Source organism: Protomyctophum parallelum, assembly GCF_964188405.1.
Source record: "Protomyctophum parallelum genome assembly, chromosome: 9".
NCBI lineage: Eukaryota > Metazoa > Chordata > Actinopteri > Myctophiformes > Myctophidae > Protomyctophum > Protomyctophum parallelum.
This window is the reverse complement of record NC_139706.1, coordinates 12,696,076-12,713,876: the sequence shown is the minus strand read 5'-3', so window position 1 is coordinate 12,713,876 and position 17,801 is coordinate 12,696,076. Positions and strand designations below refer to the sequence as shown.

Here is a 17,801-nt window from a genome sequence, read left to right as displayed (position 1 = left end):
CTCAATCAGGGTTTAAGTGACAACTATTGAACAATAATAATGATCTAGAATTCACCTAGTCGGATTAATCAGCATTATCCAAGCCTGAATCTATGCGATTAGGGAACCCAGGGGCAATTAACAATCTGGTTTTCGTAATTAACGTTCCAAGCGGCAAAGATCAATCAAGGGAACGAGATCAATGTGTAGATCAAACCACCGTGGTTTCCTGGACACTTATGAGACCACTCAGGATTGGATTTGCTGGGGGTGGACAGTAACTAAAGTACATTTACTTGAGTACTGTTAGTTACTTAAGTAAATGTTCTGGAGTATTTTTTTTTCTGTATAGAAATATAGTACTTTTGACTCCACTGCATTTCTAGGAAGGGACTGCTGGGAGCCAAACTGAATTAACCACTTATACCCATATTTCAAATATAGTGGAAATAGCAGATCTACAAGCTCACAACGTGCTCCAGCACAACGTGTTGTGAGCTTGTAGATCTGCTATTTTCACAATTTCTGAAGATATCTGAAAAATTCTGATAATGTACCTCGTAATTTGTACTTTTGAACACTCGAGTATTTAGTCCATGGGAAGTTGCACCTAGTTAGCACCTTGCTGGCAAGATGGCAGCCGTGTGCATATCGTCCAAGAGGCCAATAGTAAGAGGGGCCAACTTTGCATTACTTCCTGTATCCGGAAGAGTCTCTCTGTCCTTCTGCAATTTGATGGACGACACATAGGGAACTCTGGACCCATATTTAAGATGAGAATATGTCAATATGTCAATATTATAATGTGAAATGAATGGACATAAAATGTGTGTTCCAAATTTCCAATGCTTAATAATAATATAATTTTCCATAACTGTCTTAGACTCTTGGTTGATGGGGGCTGATTTCCACATGATGTTGTCAGTGTTGTTGTCAGCCTGGGAGAGGGGATGGAGGGTAGTGGGAAGGTCGGGGGAGAAGCAAACCCAGCCTACTTTATTTAGGAGACCATTTGTAGGCTTTGTGTACCATTTCGCCTCTAGTGGCTCCTAGCCTCGGTCCCAGGCTTACTTATCTGCGAAAAGAAAAGCATGGTCACAACGTAAGGCAGAGAAGCTATCAGCGGATGTATCCTCCGGAACATCCGTCAGATGTATTTCCCCCGGATACGATATTTTCCCGACCAATCGGGAAACACTTGTTTCATTCGCGGAGAAGGTAAACTGATTTGTAAAGCATCAACGTCATTTCCTTGGGGCGATACTTCCACTAAAATCCCACAACTTCCGCCCAAACAAATGATAGTCTTTACAGAGTACAGTAGGTCTTGCCCAGGGTGAGTGGCTCCAATGAAGTTAGCTCATCTTTATAAATTAATAATCTTTGATATCATCAATGGGGTGGATCCAGACTCCAGAGGCAATCATGAGGAAGTGGAGACACCTGGCCAGTGTCTCCTCAGGTTCAAGGTTCAAGGTTAGCTTTATTGTCCCTTGCGGGAAATTGGTTTGCAGCCAGATCATAGTAAAAAACACACAAAATACACACAACAACAACATTCAATACAAGACTAAGAACAGGGCAAGAGACAGAGAATTCATGACATACAGTAGTAGCAAAGTCAGCAAAAACACTCCTCAAACACTATAAAATACCTTTGTTCATGCATTCTCCTCAGGCTCATGCTGCAGGAGCAGCCACAGAAGAGCACCTTTGTTTTTGCTGCATTTTGTCAGTGGGCAGCATGTTTGATGTTTCCATGCCAGTCCAAGTTGGAAACTTAAATGAATTGCTTTATCTTAATTTTTTTATCATTGGTCTCTTATTTGCTTAACCTCTTGGCAGCCCTTTCTTGTTGTGGCTTTGGAGCGAGGCCATACCACCATATTATTATAAGAAAAAAGATTTGTCCCCAGTTCTTTCCAAAAAATCACACCCGTGTGAAGTGAGAGGCGCTCTTATCATTGTACATCATCCAATAAAAAAATGACCTCCTACATAACATTCTAACCGCCAACATTCTCCGCCGACCTCCTCCACAAACATGCCCTAGTTCTTTCACATCAGTGAGATAAGGCATTACACAATGCCCCACACTATACCACTTCTCGGTCATGTTATACCGACGCAAATAATATTATCGATATCGATTTGCTCAGACACATATATGACGCAAAATCTGCTTTCATTGTCAATGGCAAATGTGACACGAGTTAGGACAAAGGGGAGGGGGCTAGCGCCCCTCAAAATAGTGAACATGGCAATTCTACAAGCTCACAATGTGGTGGATCGCATTCACAAAAGAGCATGTTGAACAGGGGCTCAACAGGCCTGCTGTGTATTTGGAGACCCTGACACCGAAAAGCCTGCCAGTCTCAAAACAAGTGTAATATAGTTGCTTATATGGGCGTGCTTCCAGATTAAACCGGTGGCTCTCAAGCCTTTTCATGTCAAGAATCGCCTAAATGAATAATGTACTTTGTCCGCAGACTCCCATCTGAAAATATATTTTGCCAGGAAAATGTTTCAAAGATATAGGTTTAAAGTGCTCGTGTAGTTTATAGTTATAGCCTATAGTAACTTTTTGGGGGTTGTTTTCATAGACCTGGTTGCTTATTTCTCTCGCAACACCCGGCAACACTGGTCATGCATGACGTGACTATGGAATTACACAGAGCTGACGCTCGTTGACAGGCAGGCTTTTGAACCGAGGATTAAAGCTTAAAAACTACATCTGGAGAACCAGGCTCTGTGATCTCAGAGGAGCATTTTCCCAAGTGACAACTCTTTTTAAGTCTATTAAAGAGACCAGTTCACTCAAATTAAATTCTAGGCCCAAACAAACAAGCTATATAGGCCTACTGTTGGAAGCGGTTAGCATGTCATGGTGGTCTTGTAAAGTAAAATGATCAGGGTACCGTGTGTGTGTGTGTGTGTGTGTGTGTGTGTGTGTGTGTTGTGTGTGTGTGTGTGTCACGTGTGTGTGTGTGTGTGTGTGTGTGTGTGTGTGTGTGTGTGTCAGAAAATGACAATTTAGTCTTTGTGTACATTAACTGCATGCTTAAGTGTAGTTGTGACTCAGTTTGCTGAGTGGTACTCTCTGGATAGATGCCTGTAGGCCACTGTTTGTAATGACAGTGATCAGCAGAGCATAGTGTAGCAGACCTCAAATGGGAACTTGAAATAATGATTCAATACTGCCGCCTAGAGGTGACTGTTAGCAATAACACCTTTCCTTTAGTGTAATCTAACTATAAATGCACCACGTCTCTGTCTGCGTGCGTGTGTGTAATGCACGTAACTCGAGAACCGTTTGACCCACCGACTTCACATTCGACACACGCAATCCACACCCCTGCATGGAGTGCAGTGCCCGATATAGTCGGTCGGACCCACAGTTCTCCAGAACCACCACAAGAGGCTCTGGTCAGGCTCTGCCAGTGGGCCTAATGAGGCCAATTAACTCCTTTCACCTGGGCCAGGCTCTGCCAGTGGGCCTAATGAGGCCAACTCCTTTCACCAATTCACCTGTGCAATTTCCAGCCTCTGCCTCAGCCAATTGAGGCTCAACCAATCAGGCTCTGCTGCCAGTGGGTTGAATTGATTGCCAAGTACACTTTTCACAGTCAGTTTGCCCACTTCTCACAGTCCAAGTTGCACTCTTCAGACACAGGCACACAGCCACAGAGATCTCCAGCTATGCCCCCCCCAGAGAGGACGTATTGGGCCTTAGTCCTGTACTCCTCCTCCCAGCCAACACTCCCCACTGACAGGTAGTTACCCCCCCCCCCCCCCTTTGATTTATATCAATGAGTGTCTATTTCAAACAAAGTGTTTTTTGACTGGGGGGTCATATTTTGACAGAAGGAATTGCCTGTCATAATTTGACCCCCCAGTATTAGGATGTATACTATTAGGATGTTGATATTTCTTCATCAGCCAACACTCCCCACTGACAGGTAGTTACCCCCCCCCTTTTGATTTACATCAAAAGGGCATGTGAGCTCAAACCCACAATTCAACATTTTGGTTTTAAGATGTTGATATTAATTTTGTATTCATCTTTAGGTCCCCAAACCACACCTTGTGTCTATTTAAAAAATGTGTTTTTTGACTGGGGGGTGCAGCAGGAATTGCCTGTCATAATTTGACCCAGTATTAGGATGTATTAGGATGTTGATATTCATTCATCAACCAACACTCCCCACTGACAGGTAGTAAAAGGGCATGTGAGCTCAAACGCACAATTCAACATTTTGGTTTTAAGATGTTGATATTAATTTTGTATTCATCCTTAGGACCCCAAATCACACCTTGGAAAGCATGAGTGTCTATTTCAAACTAAGTGTTTTTTGACACATGGGTGTGTTGAATCTACTGTATATCTACAGCATATAGCTGCTGCCGCCGCCAAGTGGAAACCTCATTTTGTCCAAACTTTGCGATGCGTTTTGAGCTTGTAGATCTGCAAATTTTTCTATGTTTGTGTAACACTATAGTCATGTTTAACGGTGCAACAATAGTTCCTCACTAATGGGCTTCCGATCCGATCACGTGATTGGAAATCGGACCGATCACGTCATTTTCAAATTATCTGAATCAGATTGGGAGCAAAAGAACGTGATCGGGACATCCCTAGTATCAATATTAAATCCATATCATGATATTAGACTGGATATTGTCTGTGATTTTGGATATTGTACTATTGTGATATGGCATAAGTGTTATATAAAAATATAAGTATTGGATCGGGAAAAATCGTTATCGCTAGATACTCTAAATCAAATGATCGGAATCGTATCGGGAGCAGAAAATCGTGAACGGGACATCGCTAACAAATCACAAATAATTTAATAAATGTAATAACAGATACAAGCTCTCAACGCATCACGCTGTGACATATTGTGAGCTTGTAGACCGGCTAGTCTTTTAATGGTGACGTTTTTGAAGAGAAGAGAAATGGGACAGTTGCATCAACAGTATTGCGGTCAGTCTGGGTCATATTCACATTTGACCATGGGAAAAAAACAGCACCTTCACAGATGTGTCAGACAGTGTTATGTAACCAAACACCTGACCTGTGGTCAATGAGGGTCAGTCACACAGAGCTTCTCTCCTTCAAACATTCTGATCAACATATTCCACCATGATCTAATTGTTAAAAGACAAAAAATAAATAGTGAGTAGTGATCAGTAATTTTCCTGGTCCTCACAAAATAGCTAGTTGTAAGTAAATAAATACATGTTAGGCTTTCAGTATTTTGGAACATTTTTAGGTTGGGTTATAGGATTTCTGGTGCTGGCAGACAAGAAAACACATACACATACAGTGCACGCACGCACACACGCACGCACGCACGCACGCACGCACGCACGTGCACACACACACACACACACACACACACACACACACACACACACACACACACACACACAGGCTGTTCCTCAGCAGTGCAAACCTTCCTCGCCGCACAAACATCACGTGTGATGGATAGAGATATGAGGGGAGCACAGAAGAAGGTCAAAGTTGAAGAGAGGAGGCGTATATAAGGCAGGGTACGTCTGCTCCAGGCCTATGCTGAGATGGTATAAGGTGCGTAGATACACACTTGCGCGCACACGCGCACGCACACACACACACACACGCACGCACACGCACACGCACACGCACACGCACACGCACACGCACACACACACACACACTTGGATGCAGACTGGATGTGCCTGCTGGTTATATCGTATACTGTACCTACTGGTTGTATATTAGCTGCTTCATTCTATTCCCTTTTCTTCAATTCAAGCTATAGAAGTGTTCAACAACGATGCCGGCCTCACCGCTCCTCTTCAGTCTCCTCTTCCTCCTCTCTCTGGTGCAAGCAGATGTTGTGACCCGCTTCCAGGTTAGTGTCTGCTGTCAATACCTTCAAATTATTTTATACAATATACTATATTAATATGAGATGATATTAATATATGGGTATAGTTTCACATAAAGAGGAAGACACTATATGGAGTACACTCACAAGTATGCACATTTCAATTTTAAAGAAGGTTCAAATTCATTGTAAAAAAAAATAAAGTACTTGTTTGGACAACAAGCAGCTTTATCTGTGTGCTCCAGTGACTTATCAGGGTTAGTCCTGTATGCAAAGTTACCCAGAGACTATAGTCTATGACTCTATGTTGATGTGAATGGCTACGCGCTGTGAACTTGTACATCTGCTATTTTTAATATCCAATGCAAAAATCTAATGTTATGTCATTTTATGTTACTGTATAATGACATAATATAAAACAAACACATTTGGCAAGAGTGAATGATCGCACTCAGGGTGACATAAGACAAGTCAGTTTACTTTATTATTCCATATGCCTTACACAAGAACATGCGTTTCGGCTATCACTCTGATGAAGGCTGCATAATCAGTGTTGGAAAGTAACTAAAGTAACTTATTATATTTAAAGCAATATTGTTACTTTTTTCTAGTAACTAGTATGCTATTATAACTAATTACTTTACATTTTGAGTAATTTAGTACTAATATGTTACTATTTTCCAAAAGTAACTTGTTACTATTTTCACAGGACTTGGTGGTACCTTGGGGCTTGAGTGTTAATTAATGGTATAGACTGGATTGGGATGGACTTTCTTTGCAGGCTTCTGCTGATCCATCTGGATCTACTGTATAGACTATAGAGTGGATACGGAAACAATGCTCACTTGTCTGTGCGTCTGAATTATCGGATGCAGAAGGGCGAGCCTTAAACCATCCGGAACAAACTTGGTAGTGTGACACTTTTGATAGTTACTTTAGTCAGGTTAGTAATATGTAATGTAATAATACATATTTTTAAGTAACTATAGTGATATGTAATATGTTACCATTTTTGAGTAACCTTTCCGATCGACCCTTCTATTTTGCCAAATGCCTCTAAAAGAAGAGTCATATGCTTTTAAAAGGAATGCTATTTCAATGTGGCAAACGGTTCGCAAAATGCATATGCTTACAGACCAACTCAAACGCCAAGGCCTATAGAAAAGAGGAGGGTGCTCCCTGATTTACCAATATCAGCCGTGGTTGCCCCAAATGTGCACACTTGTAATATCGGCTAATGAACGTAACCGATGACATCAATCACACATGAATCCATTAATTAAACACTTTTGCTACCACACTGTAACAAAAAATTATATAGCACAATAAAAACAAAAACAATAACTAAAGGGCAATCCCGGGATGTGCTGGGAATTGTTCTTCAGCTCTAATAGCCCAGAATGGTACAGTATCACATTTCACATAATATACTAATATTTCGTATGACACGGTTGTGGATGTGTGTGCCAAGATGTACCCTTTTATTATATAATTCAGTCAACCTTCTATTCATGTAGGATGTGCCAGAGTGTATGGAGTTCTTCTACAATGGTAAGGTACCAAAGTGGGGGGATGCTGCATCTGATGCTGCCCACATCTGCCAGAGATTCACCAACAGGTGATTAACACAGTATCTCCATTTATATTATGCTGGTGAACTGCTGCTGCTGTAGCCAAATGGATACATCAAGTGCAACAGTTAGACAGTCAAGTGTTCTGTGTTAAAGCTATGTATTCTTTAATTCATTAGAGAATACATTTTATTTGGAATATATCTATAGTGTCTGACCACTACTGGACTACTGGTTGATAAATGGTATCGGCTATACTTAGGCTATACTGCCTGATGGTCAAAATGCAATTTATCCCTTGAGTTTACAAAAGTGTGTTCTGTTCGCTGAGTGGTTCAAAAAGAAAAAAACAGTACTTTCATGGAGGACCTGGGTTGGAATCTTAGGTATAGTACCAGAAAGGGCCGTTCACACAACTCCAACTATACGGATGTCCCGATCACGTTTTTTCACCTGATCGGGACAACCCTAACTATAACTATACAAATATAGTTTCAAATGTTGTTCTATTAAGTCAAGTGGATGACAGAGTTTAAACCACTATAACAAATTATGGTTATCATTATAGTTGTAGTGCTCAGTCTGAACCTCTGAGTTCAATTTGGGTCAATCATTACAATCTTAGATTAAAGGCTCAGGTTCAGAGTTCTTCCAGGCTTCCGTTAATACTGAGTATTTTGCACTGTGGAGTGGCAACTCTTGCCAGGGACGTAGCTGACCATTTGGTTGCCCTACTCGTAGGATATTTGTGCTGCCCCCCCCCCCCCTCCCGACGAGAGCGCTGCATTTCCTCAATCAGCTATTTTCGCCCTTTGCGAGGACACACACGTCATTACGCGGCGGAGCCACGGAGAAATTTGTTATTATGAGGGTCGTCTTGGCACTTTTTGGCACATTTTGTTGCCCCCCTTGGCATGTTGCCCTACTCGCAGTGCGTATTGCGTGTATACGTAGCGACGGCACTGACTCTTCCACTGTTTTCCTTAACTACTTGACCACTCCCAACATGCCTCTCTGTCAACCACCAGGTATCACTTTGCCACCCTGTATGACACCAAGCACCGCATCGCTGTCTACTCTGCATACCGCTTCCAGCCCAGCGATGGAGGCGGCAGGGAGAAACGATGGTTTGTGGAGCCTCAGGTTGGTACAGTATAGACTAGAGCATCGCAGTCGATGCATCGCATACGCAGTGGACAAAGCCAACTCTAGTTGTGACAAATCATGACAACAAACGCAATATTTTGGACCAAACAACTAATTACAAAGAAGAAAAAGATTGTTTTAACCTGCCGTTTTTTCTTCTTTCTAATTATTTGTTCAGTTTGTTGTCATGATTTGTCACAACTGGAGTTGGCCTTGTACGAGGCTTAAAAGGTTTTTAAATAAATACTTTTTGAAATGTCTATGAGGAAAATGAACGGGGAATCATTTCCTGGGCCCTGGTAGGGCGCGGGACTACGCTCTATAGTCAGTAGTTCCTGTGTGTGTGTGTGTGTGTGTGTGTGTGTGTGTGTGTGTGTGTGTGTGTGTGTGTGTGTGTGTGTGTGTGTGTGTGTGTGTGTGTGTGTGTGTGTGTGTGTGTGTGTGTGCACGTGTACATGTGTGCGTGCGCATATGTGTGTACAGTATAATGATACTAGAATCATGTCTGAGTGAGAGACATACACACAAACCTCACATTTTCAACGAAGGTAGACAGCGATGTGTCTTTGGCCACTGATCGTGTTGTTACCGTGTTGTTGTTTTCTCTGTGAATAAGAGAGACAGAGAGAGAGATAATCCAAGTGCGAGCGAGAGAACTGCTAAAACTGGGTGTAGTAAAGCCATGCTGGGATTGGCCAGTAGTCACTGGGTTGAAGACGCAGAGGTCAAGACATAGTGACGTATGGCGAGCAAGCACGGGCGCGAACGGCACTTCCGCATTATACATCATGTTGTATGACTTGGCCACCTGAACTGGCACACAAAGTTGTGCACTCCATGGGCACAAATATGTGGCCGTGGAATTCTCCCAAATGTAAATATAGATGTACTATCATCACTGTCAGTTGGAAAACGTGTCCAAAACTGTTAGTTTTCAGGAAATGGAAAAAGATATATAACCTGCATGGGTTCCAATGGATTCAACATATGTATTATTTACTCATAAGCTCTCATTAGTACTTTTAATTGGTTCAAATTTGATTAAACCCACAGTTACTCCTAATCACTTCCCTTTTACTTTCTTTCTTTTTTGGGGGAGAAAAATAGCAGATCTACAAGCTCACAACTCGATTAACAAAGTAAGGCATTCATTCATGGAATATGCATGGAGATACCAGCTTTCTGCCCGACAGTGACAATATGTAGCCTACTGTATGTGAGCATGCATGTGCCTTCATCATGCAGGGGTACAGAGAATGGGCTGTGGTTTCACACAGTTTCCTAGTTCCAAAATTGGAACGTTAATTTATTGAGTGGACAAAACCATACCTATATTAAATTGTTTATAGGGTTCACTATACGTATATTAATATATGATAACCCTTCCACAGTAGTAGCGTTTTAATATTTTACATTTTTGTCATATTTTCCTATATAATGCCTAATTTGCAACAAGCTTCATTTCAGAATTAATTTTAATTTCAGAAAATCATTGTCGTCGAGTAAGTAATCAACCCGGGGAAGTATTTTTCCAGTTTTTCAGCATTTTCATTAGGTGACAGTACTTCATTAGACCCCCTTGTGTGGTTTTTATGTGCAACTAGACAAAGTGCCAATCGGCACAGGTCTCCACCAGGGCAGGTCAGGTTGTGGCCTCATGGTGGCGCTATAACAGGCTGTTGAGGAAGATTTGGGCCGGAGGTTCGTGTTGGAGGGATGCTGGTACAATGTTTTTCCATGTGTGCATACATAAGTTGTATACAGATCGATGCAGTTATAGCTAAAAACAGGAATTGGCCTGTTATAGCGCCACCGTGAGGCTGATTTTGAGGAAAAAATTGTGGCATGTCGTCCTCGGCCTAGTGAAAATGTGCGTGTATAATTTAACGGAAATTGCACACTGTGTTTGTGATTTGTGGCCTTTTTTCGAAATGGACGAATCGTGTGAGCTTTGGAAGCCATGACTATGGAGATAGTGTATACCGATTTGCGTGAAATTTGGATAAAATCTGAAGGAGTAATAATAGAAAATGTGTTTTACATATGTCGGCCTCCTGGTGGCGCTATAAAGAGCAGATGTGAACAAATCCAGGCAAAGGTTTTTCCTTGGCCTCTAGGGAGTTGGCATACATTATCCACAGATCCGTGCAGTTAGAGGTAAAAACACTTTTCGGCCAGTTATATAATTTTGGAAGCCAATCTTAACCAATCAGGATGGAGTGTGAGAAATCTGAAAGACCGGTTTCGTTGAATGGCTCTAGAGAGACTGTGTACCAATTTGCGTGATGTTTGGACAAAATCTGTAGGTGTACTGTGCAAAAACTTGTTTTGCACAAAGCGGCCTCCTGGTGGTGCTATAACAGGCCGTTGTGGAAAGTTTGGGGCAGAGGTTCATCGTTGGCATCCAGGGAGTGTGTGTGCAAAATTTGGCATCGATCGGGTTAACGGTGGCCGAGATTAGCTGCTCACGGACGGACGGACGGACGGACGGACGGACACACGGACACACGGACGGACAGAGTGCAAAACATACTCTCCCCACATGCCTTCGGCCTGGTGGAGACAATGATGGTCTTCCCTTTGTATTTAGGGTTTCTTCCTGGAGGCTGAAACCTTGACAGTCAAACGTGCCAATGAAAAAAACAGTGATATCACAATATCATCTCTTCCCTTAACCTCAACTTCAGTTCAGGTGGATCACCACCCATCACCACCCACCAGGCAAACCAGGCATACTTAATTAACTGGTGGATGTGTCCACATAAAAACGTCATTTTAACAGATCTTCTTCCTTATATAATAATATTACCCGATTATCATGTTATAGGGTGGAAACAAATCACGGCACTCCATCTTTAATATGTGGTTTTGCCCACTCAATTCGTAATTAACGCTAGACTTTTGGGAACGTAACCGGTTAAACCCTGGTGGAAAAGGAGCCAGAGTGTGACATGTGTTTAATATGTTATCTCTGTTCTTCATCCCTGTAGCTGGTGAACCCATCCTGGCAAGCAGAAATGAAGGATGGCTACTGGCTGGGAAAAGACAACCCTGGGGTCTTCCTAGGGGAGAGACAGGCTCTCAATGAGGACTACACACACTCTGGCTTCGATCGCGGACACCTCAATCCCAATGGACACCATGCTGGTAGTTCAATTTAGAAGTATTTATCTCTCTCTTTCAATCAATCCTTACACTCTCAGCCACATCCACCTGCTGGATTCCATAAAGCCATCTTGAGCCATTTGAATCCAAACAAATGTATTAATCAGACCCATATCCTATATGGATCTTTATAGTTTCATCTCAGACATTTGTATATGTCTTTAAAAACGGATAAAGAAGGGTGAACCCGGGGGTGAATGCTGGTGGCTCATGCCCTGTTTCGTATGTCAGATGTCCTCTCAGTGTCACTTGTAATAACCAAGTCCTTCTTTCTTGGAAGCTTGTATTTTTCAATGCACCTTTAAATTACCTAGTTTCTTTGGCACTGCAGGGATTTCACTCCTGGTATCCATTAAAAGTGATCTCATCTAATACAGTGGCGTGCACAGACATTTTGAGGGGCAGGTGCTCAAGTGAAAAAAGGGCACCTTGTGCAGAGCGTGGAACCGCCGACTGCCTTAATAGTGTGTGAATGATATAATAATATATCACAAGCATTTAATCCAGAATTGATCAATGTCACCATGGGCCATCATACTGTATACACTACAAAACAAAATAAAATTAACAAACTGTCCAAAAAAAGGGCACATTGCTGTCCAGAGGCCAAAAGGGCAGGTGCTCTAGCAGTAGCACCACCTAGTGTCTATCTGTGCACGCCCTTGCTAAATTACCTTTATCTTTCATTCTGCCTCTCTCTCTCCCTCTCCCTCTCCCTCTCCAGTCCCTAGCCGGAATGCCACATTCACCCTGACCAACGTAGTTCCCCAGAACCGTAAGATGAACCAGAATGCCTGGAGGATCCACGAGGAACAGCTCACAGAGCTGTTCCGGGCCCAGTGCTCCGAGGCATATGTTCTGGTGGGGGCCATTCCGTCCGGGGACAACTGGATCATCAAGAACAACGTAAAGAGAGTCAACATCCCCGATTACCTGTGGAAAGCCTACTGCTGTGTGGACAACAACGGGCGGCCTGTGAAGAGTGGCGCCGCCACGGCCAGGAACACAGAGCAGAACTGGGTGGAGAGGATCTCTCTGGGAGAACTGGGGGAGTTCTTCCAGCAGTTCACCAACCAGCCAGTAGGGGAGCTGTTCTACAACAACTGCAGAGCTTAAGGAAACATTATTCTGTCAGCTCTATTGTCCTATTAAATGCCCTGAAATCTTTGCTTTATTTGGACTATCAGTGTAGTCACAGAATAAAATAATTAAACTGGTTTCATGTTGATAATGTGTAACTATTAATGTTTTAGAGAGAAACATCACTGCTTGTAACAAATAAACCCCAAAAGCCTTATTTGATATTGTTGTGCTAACACAAACACAGTGTGGGGGTGATGATTTGGAAATATAGTTTTCACGCTAAGTAAGTGTACACAAAGAGTAAACAAACCAACATACAGTATAGGCAATACGTGTTATACAAAAGTGACTTTTTTAAATGCAACTAAAATAGTAATAAGGCCATACTATCATATACTATACCAGTAAGACGCCCTGAGGGCGAGAAGCGACCTCGCCCAAACAACAGGTCTGGGAAGGCCCATATATGGACCTTTTTTTTAGGGGCGCCTCCTATATCCACCTTTTGTATGTTCACAAACTTTGTCCTATACAAAACATTACATTGACAATGAATGCAGAACTGTACGTCATAGTGTCTGAGCAAATCATCTTGTTTTGTTCTTTTCATTATTTATTTTAGTGGTCTTAATTTGTTTATAGTGGTGTGCCCAGAGAGTCATTGTATTTTAGTGGGCTATTCTTATTTTTCTCTGTTGCTGTTCATTGTCATGGCTGCTATAGTGCCCACCTGACGGTGTGTGGGAGTCCCGACTCCTGCAGACCATACTGAAAAACTGGCAGCTTACATAAAGTCTTCAAACTTTGTGTGGCCGGATCCTCTCTTTTTATCTATGTCTTGATCCCGTTTTTGATCTGTGTGAGCACCTTTTTTATCATTATCACGTTTTGCTATCTCTGTTGAGCACCTGGTTAGTTCCTCTTTTTCTCATATTCATTTTTTATTGGATGATGTACGACGACAAGAGCGGCCCTCACTTCACACGGGTGTGATTTCTTTAATCGTCAAAAACCACGAAAAACCTTTTTTGTATACTAATTTTACCCTTCAACATACAGTACTCGATTTTGTTTTTACGCTGGAATTAAATATGCTAAGCTTTATATCTTATAGTATATATAATCATTTATATAATGCCAGATGATGAGCCAGATTAGGACAGAGCTTTGTTATTTCCCTAACAGAAACTATACCAGTTTAACATTAACGGAACAGAGCATAGGCACTGTGTGGAGGAAGAGGAATAAAGTAGACTACAGTAATATAGATGTCATCAGTCATCTATGACATATTGCGTAATATCTCATATTAGGGTAAAGTTTAAGACTGCTTTGACTAGAATTCACTTTCATTATAAGTTCAGATATTTCAAAACAAAGCTTTGCCCAATAATGACATGGATTCATGTGGATCTCAGACTTCATGTGTCCAGTTCCTGAAATAATCTAGCTGATAATCATCGTTTGAGCCCAAATTTGGACAATCCGAGTCCCATTGACTCTCATTATGAAATAGATTTAAAAAAAACTTTCTAAACGTATAGAACAAATGTGAACAAAAATGTGTAGGATTCTGTTAGCCTATAGTGACAGACACGGATCTGCACAAGAAATTGCACCCTGGACAGCTATGCATCCTCCATTGTAGCACTTTCATTCTAAACTGAAGGGGGCGAAGGTGTTGACTCTCGCAGGAAAGACAGCTTCATTTCTACTTAGTTCTACCCCGCTCTCTCGCTGACCCTTCAAGTCAACAGTAGCTGTGTCACTGATCAAGGTCATCAGGCTTCTTAGTGACATGAGTTCTTCTTGCTTCATTTGTTCCCATGTTTTCCACATTTGTTCACTCTGCTCATTCCAGGCTATCTCTTTGTCGTTCAGACTCCTGTGGTACTCCTCCGCTTGAATCCGGAATACCCTTTGAAGGTGGGTGATCTCTTCTTCCTTCTTCTCCAAAGTCTTCTTGAGTTGTAGGATGGTGTCATCTCTCTCCTGCAACTGGTTTGCTACAGTTGTCAGCTTTTCTTCTATGGCTTTAAACTTCTGTTCTGCAGAGAGTAATTTATCACGTTCCATAGAGCATATTTCCTTCCATTTATGATTCTGTTGCTCCATGGTGTTAGGCTTCTGCTCTGCAGAGGGGAACATGTCCTCATCCTCCACAAACACCAGGATGTCCTCTGTAACAGAATTCCTGGTTACTTTTGGGGCCGACTGATGTTCCTTTAGAGCAGTGATGGAGGCTGACTGATATTCCTGAAACTCGGTGATGGAAGCAGCTGTGGTCTCCTGGTGTGGAAGGCCTAGGGAACAGTCCATCAGGTCAACAACAGCGCTATCACTGGGGATGAGTTTTCTTAGTGACGTGTGTTCTTTTTTCCTCATCTGTTCCCATGTTTTCCACAGGTCTTCCATTTGTTCACATTGCTCACTCCAGGCTCTCTCTTTCTCATTCAGACTCCTGTTGTACTCCTCCGTCTGAATGCAGAGTCTCAGTTGAAGGCCGGCGATCTCTTCCTTTTTCCTCTCCAGTGTCTTTCTGAGTTGCAGGATGGTCTCATCCCTCGCCTGCAACTGGTTTTTTGCAATATGCAGCTCTTCGTCTGAGGCTTTAAGCTTCAGTTCTTCAAAGAGGATCTTTTCCACAGCCTCCAGATCCACCAAAAGGCTCCATGTAAGTTCATGCATGTTTGATTTGGGGGTTGACTGATAACTCTCTTGAAGGCTGGTGATCTCTTCCTCCTTCCCCATCATCTTTTGAAGTTCTATGATGGTGTCGTTCCTCATCTGCAACTTAGTTTTCAGCTCTTCTTCTGTGACTGTAAGTTTCTGTTCTTCAAAGAGGATCTTTTCTACAGCCTCCAGATCTCCCAAAAGGCCCTGTGTAAGAGCATGCATGTTTGATTTGGGGGTTGACTGATAACTCTCTTGAAGGCTGGTGATCTCTTCCTCCTTCCCCATCACGTGTTGATGTTGGAGGATGATGGTTTTCTCCATGACCTTCAACTGGTTTGTTGTCGTTTTCAGCTCTGCCTCATGCCAGCTGTGCTCCTTGGCAGCCATGAAGTTCAATTGATCGTGTTTCATAAAGCATGTTTCCTTCCATTCTTTCCCCTGTTCCTCCTCCATGGGATTAATATTCGGCTCGACACCGTTTAAATTGTCGTCAACCTCCAGAAGCACCAGAAGGTCCTCTGTAAGATCATTCATGGTTGTTTTGGGGGCTGACCGATGTTTAACTTGAAGTCCAGTGATAGCTTCATCCTTCTCCAATGTCTTCTGGAGTGCTAGAATTGTTTCATCCCTTGCATGCAACTGGTTTGCCGTTTTCAAATTCTCTGGGGCTTTATGCTTCTGCTCTGCAAAGATGAACTTATCAGCCAAATCCTCCTTTTCTCCAGGCAGTGTTTTTATCTCCTTGTGCCAGCTATTCTCTTTGGCAGCCATCTCATTCCTGGAGTGCGACCGATCACGTTCCATTAAGATGTTGCATGTTTCCTTCCATTCATTCAGTTGGCCGGCCAAAGCCTCCTTTTCTCTAAGCAGTTCATTTCTCTCCTCATGCCAGCTGTGCTCCTTGGCAGCCTTAAGATTCTGCTCTGCAGAGAGGATCTTTTCCAGAGCCTCTAGATCGACCAGAAGGTCCTCATAGGTTCTCCCTTGAGGGCCGGTTACCTGTCCCTCCTTCTTCTCCCACATCTTTTGGAGTAGCGCCATGGTCTCATCCGTTGCTGGCAACTGGTCTGTTGCAGTCTTCATCTCTTCTCTTGTGGCTCTATGGATTTCAGCTAAAGTCTTTTTTCCAAGCAGTTCCTTTCTCTCCTCAGGCCAGCTGTGCACCCTGGCATCCATGTAATTCCTGAAGTGCAATTGATCATGTTCCATAAAAAAGCATTCATCCCATTCATTCTTCTGTTCCTCCTCCATGGTTTCAGGCTTCTGTTGCTCTACAGAGAGGCACTTTTCATCCTCCTCCTCCTCCAAGTCCACCAGAATGTCCTCTGTAAGATAGTCTATGCTTGCTTTTGGGGTTGATTGATGTTCCTGAAGCTTCTTGGTGAGGGAGGCTGCTGTGGTGTACTGATGTAGAATTGCTTGCAGCATATCCATCTCCTTATCCGTTGAAGCACTGACCTCTGACATCTGTCTATCAGATTGTAGCATAATGTGAAAATATAAATAGAGTCTCGTAAAGGTGTGAGAATAGGTCCGGCCGCTGCCAAGTCAACTTCTGACACCACCCTCACCCTACAACACCTTAAAGGCATTGGTTCTGGTCTGACGTCAACACAGAGCATTGCATAACAATGCAGATTTGCGCAGGTGAAAGAACTAGACTGTATAATTAAAAAAGAAAAGGATTGTAGATTTGAAAAGGTTTGTGTCAACCACTTACTTGACCTGGATTTCAAACTAACAAAATGGATTCAAACCAGGGACCATGTGTTTGTAAGACATTGACATATCGGAGCATAGCATTGGAGAAGTTAAGGATATTTAAATATTTAGCCTGTTTTAGATGTAGAGTGAAAAGACAGATTTAAACCAATTACCTTATGTTTATGATTATGAAGCATCGATGTATCTCCTGGCAAGGGCCCTTCCATTTTCTGTCATTTTCTGCTTTTAAGTGGATTAACATACCAAAGAATGCTTAATTCAACAGTACTAATAGACATTTGCAGAGGATTGACTGAATGATGGTGTAGTCTAATGATGAGACTCTCAGCACAGATATTTCTATTTTGTTCAAATCCCAGTCAATTTACAGTTCATTGCTTTTCAACTTTACCTAATGAACTGCTAAAGTACAAAAGAATGTGCTAGGAGTGACTGAGAGATGGTCTACTTACTGGTCTCACGAGCAGGCTCACAATCCAGAGATTGTGTTCAAGTCTCACATACTGCAGTACTTTGGAATTTACTATATATATATATATATATATTAATTATATTATTATGAATGTAATGAAATGTAAAA

At 42.3% G+C, this 17,801-nt stretch overlaps 1 protein-coding gene across 1 annotated transcript; it reads left to right on the top strand.

The window, feature by feature from the left end:
* Positions 1-5,801: 5,801 nt before the first annotated feature.
* Positions 5,802-12,853, top strand: LOC310864412 (endonuclease domain-containing 1 protein; the record flags this gene model as incomplete). Its single annotated transcript, XM_083773102.1, has 5 exons — positions 5,802-5,879; positions 7,373-7,473; positions 8,455-8,569; positions 11,563-11,719; positions 12,462-12,853. 5 exons carry the CDS (start codon positions 5,802-5,804, stop codon positions 12,851-12,853), a joined length of 843 nt encoding a protein of 280 aa, XP_083629228.1.
* Positions 12,854-17,801: the final 4,948 nt, after the last annotated feature.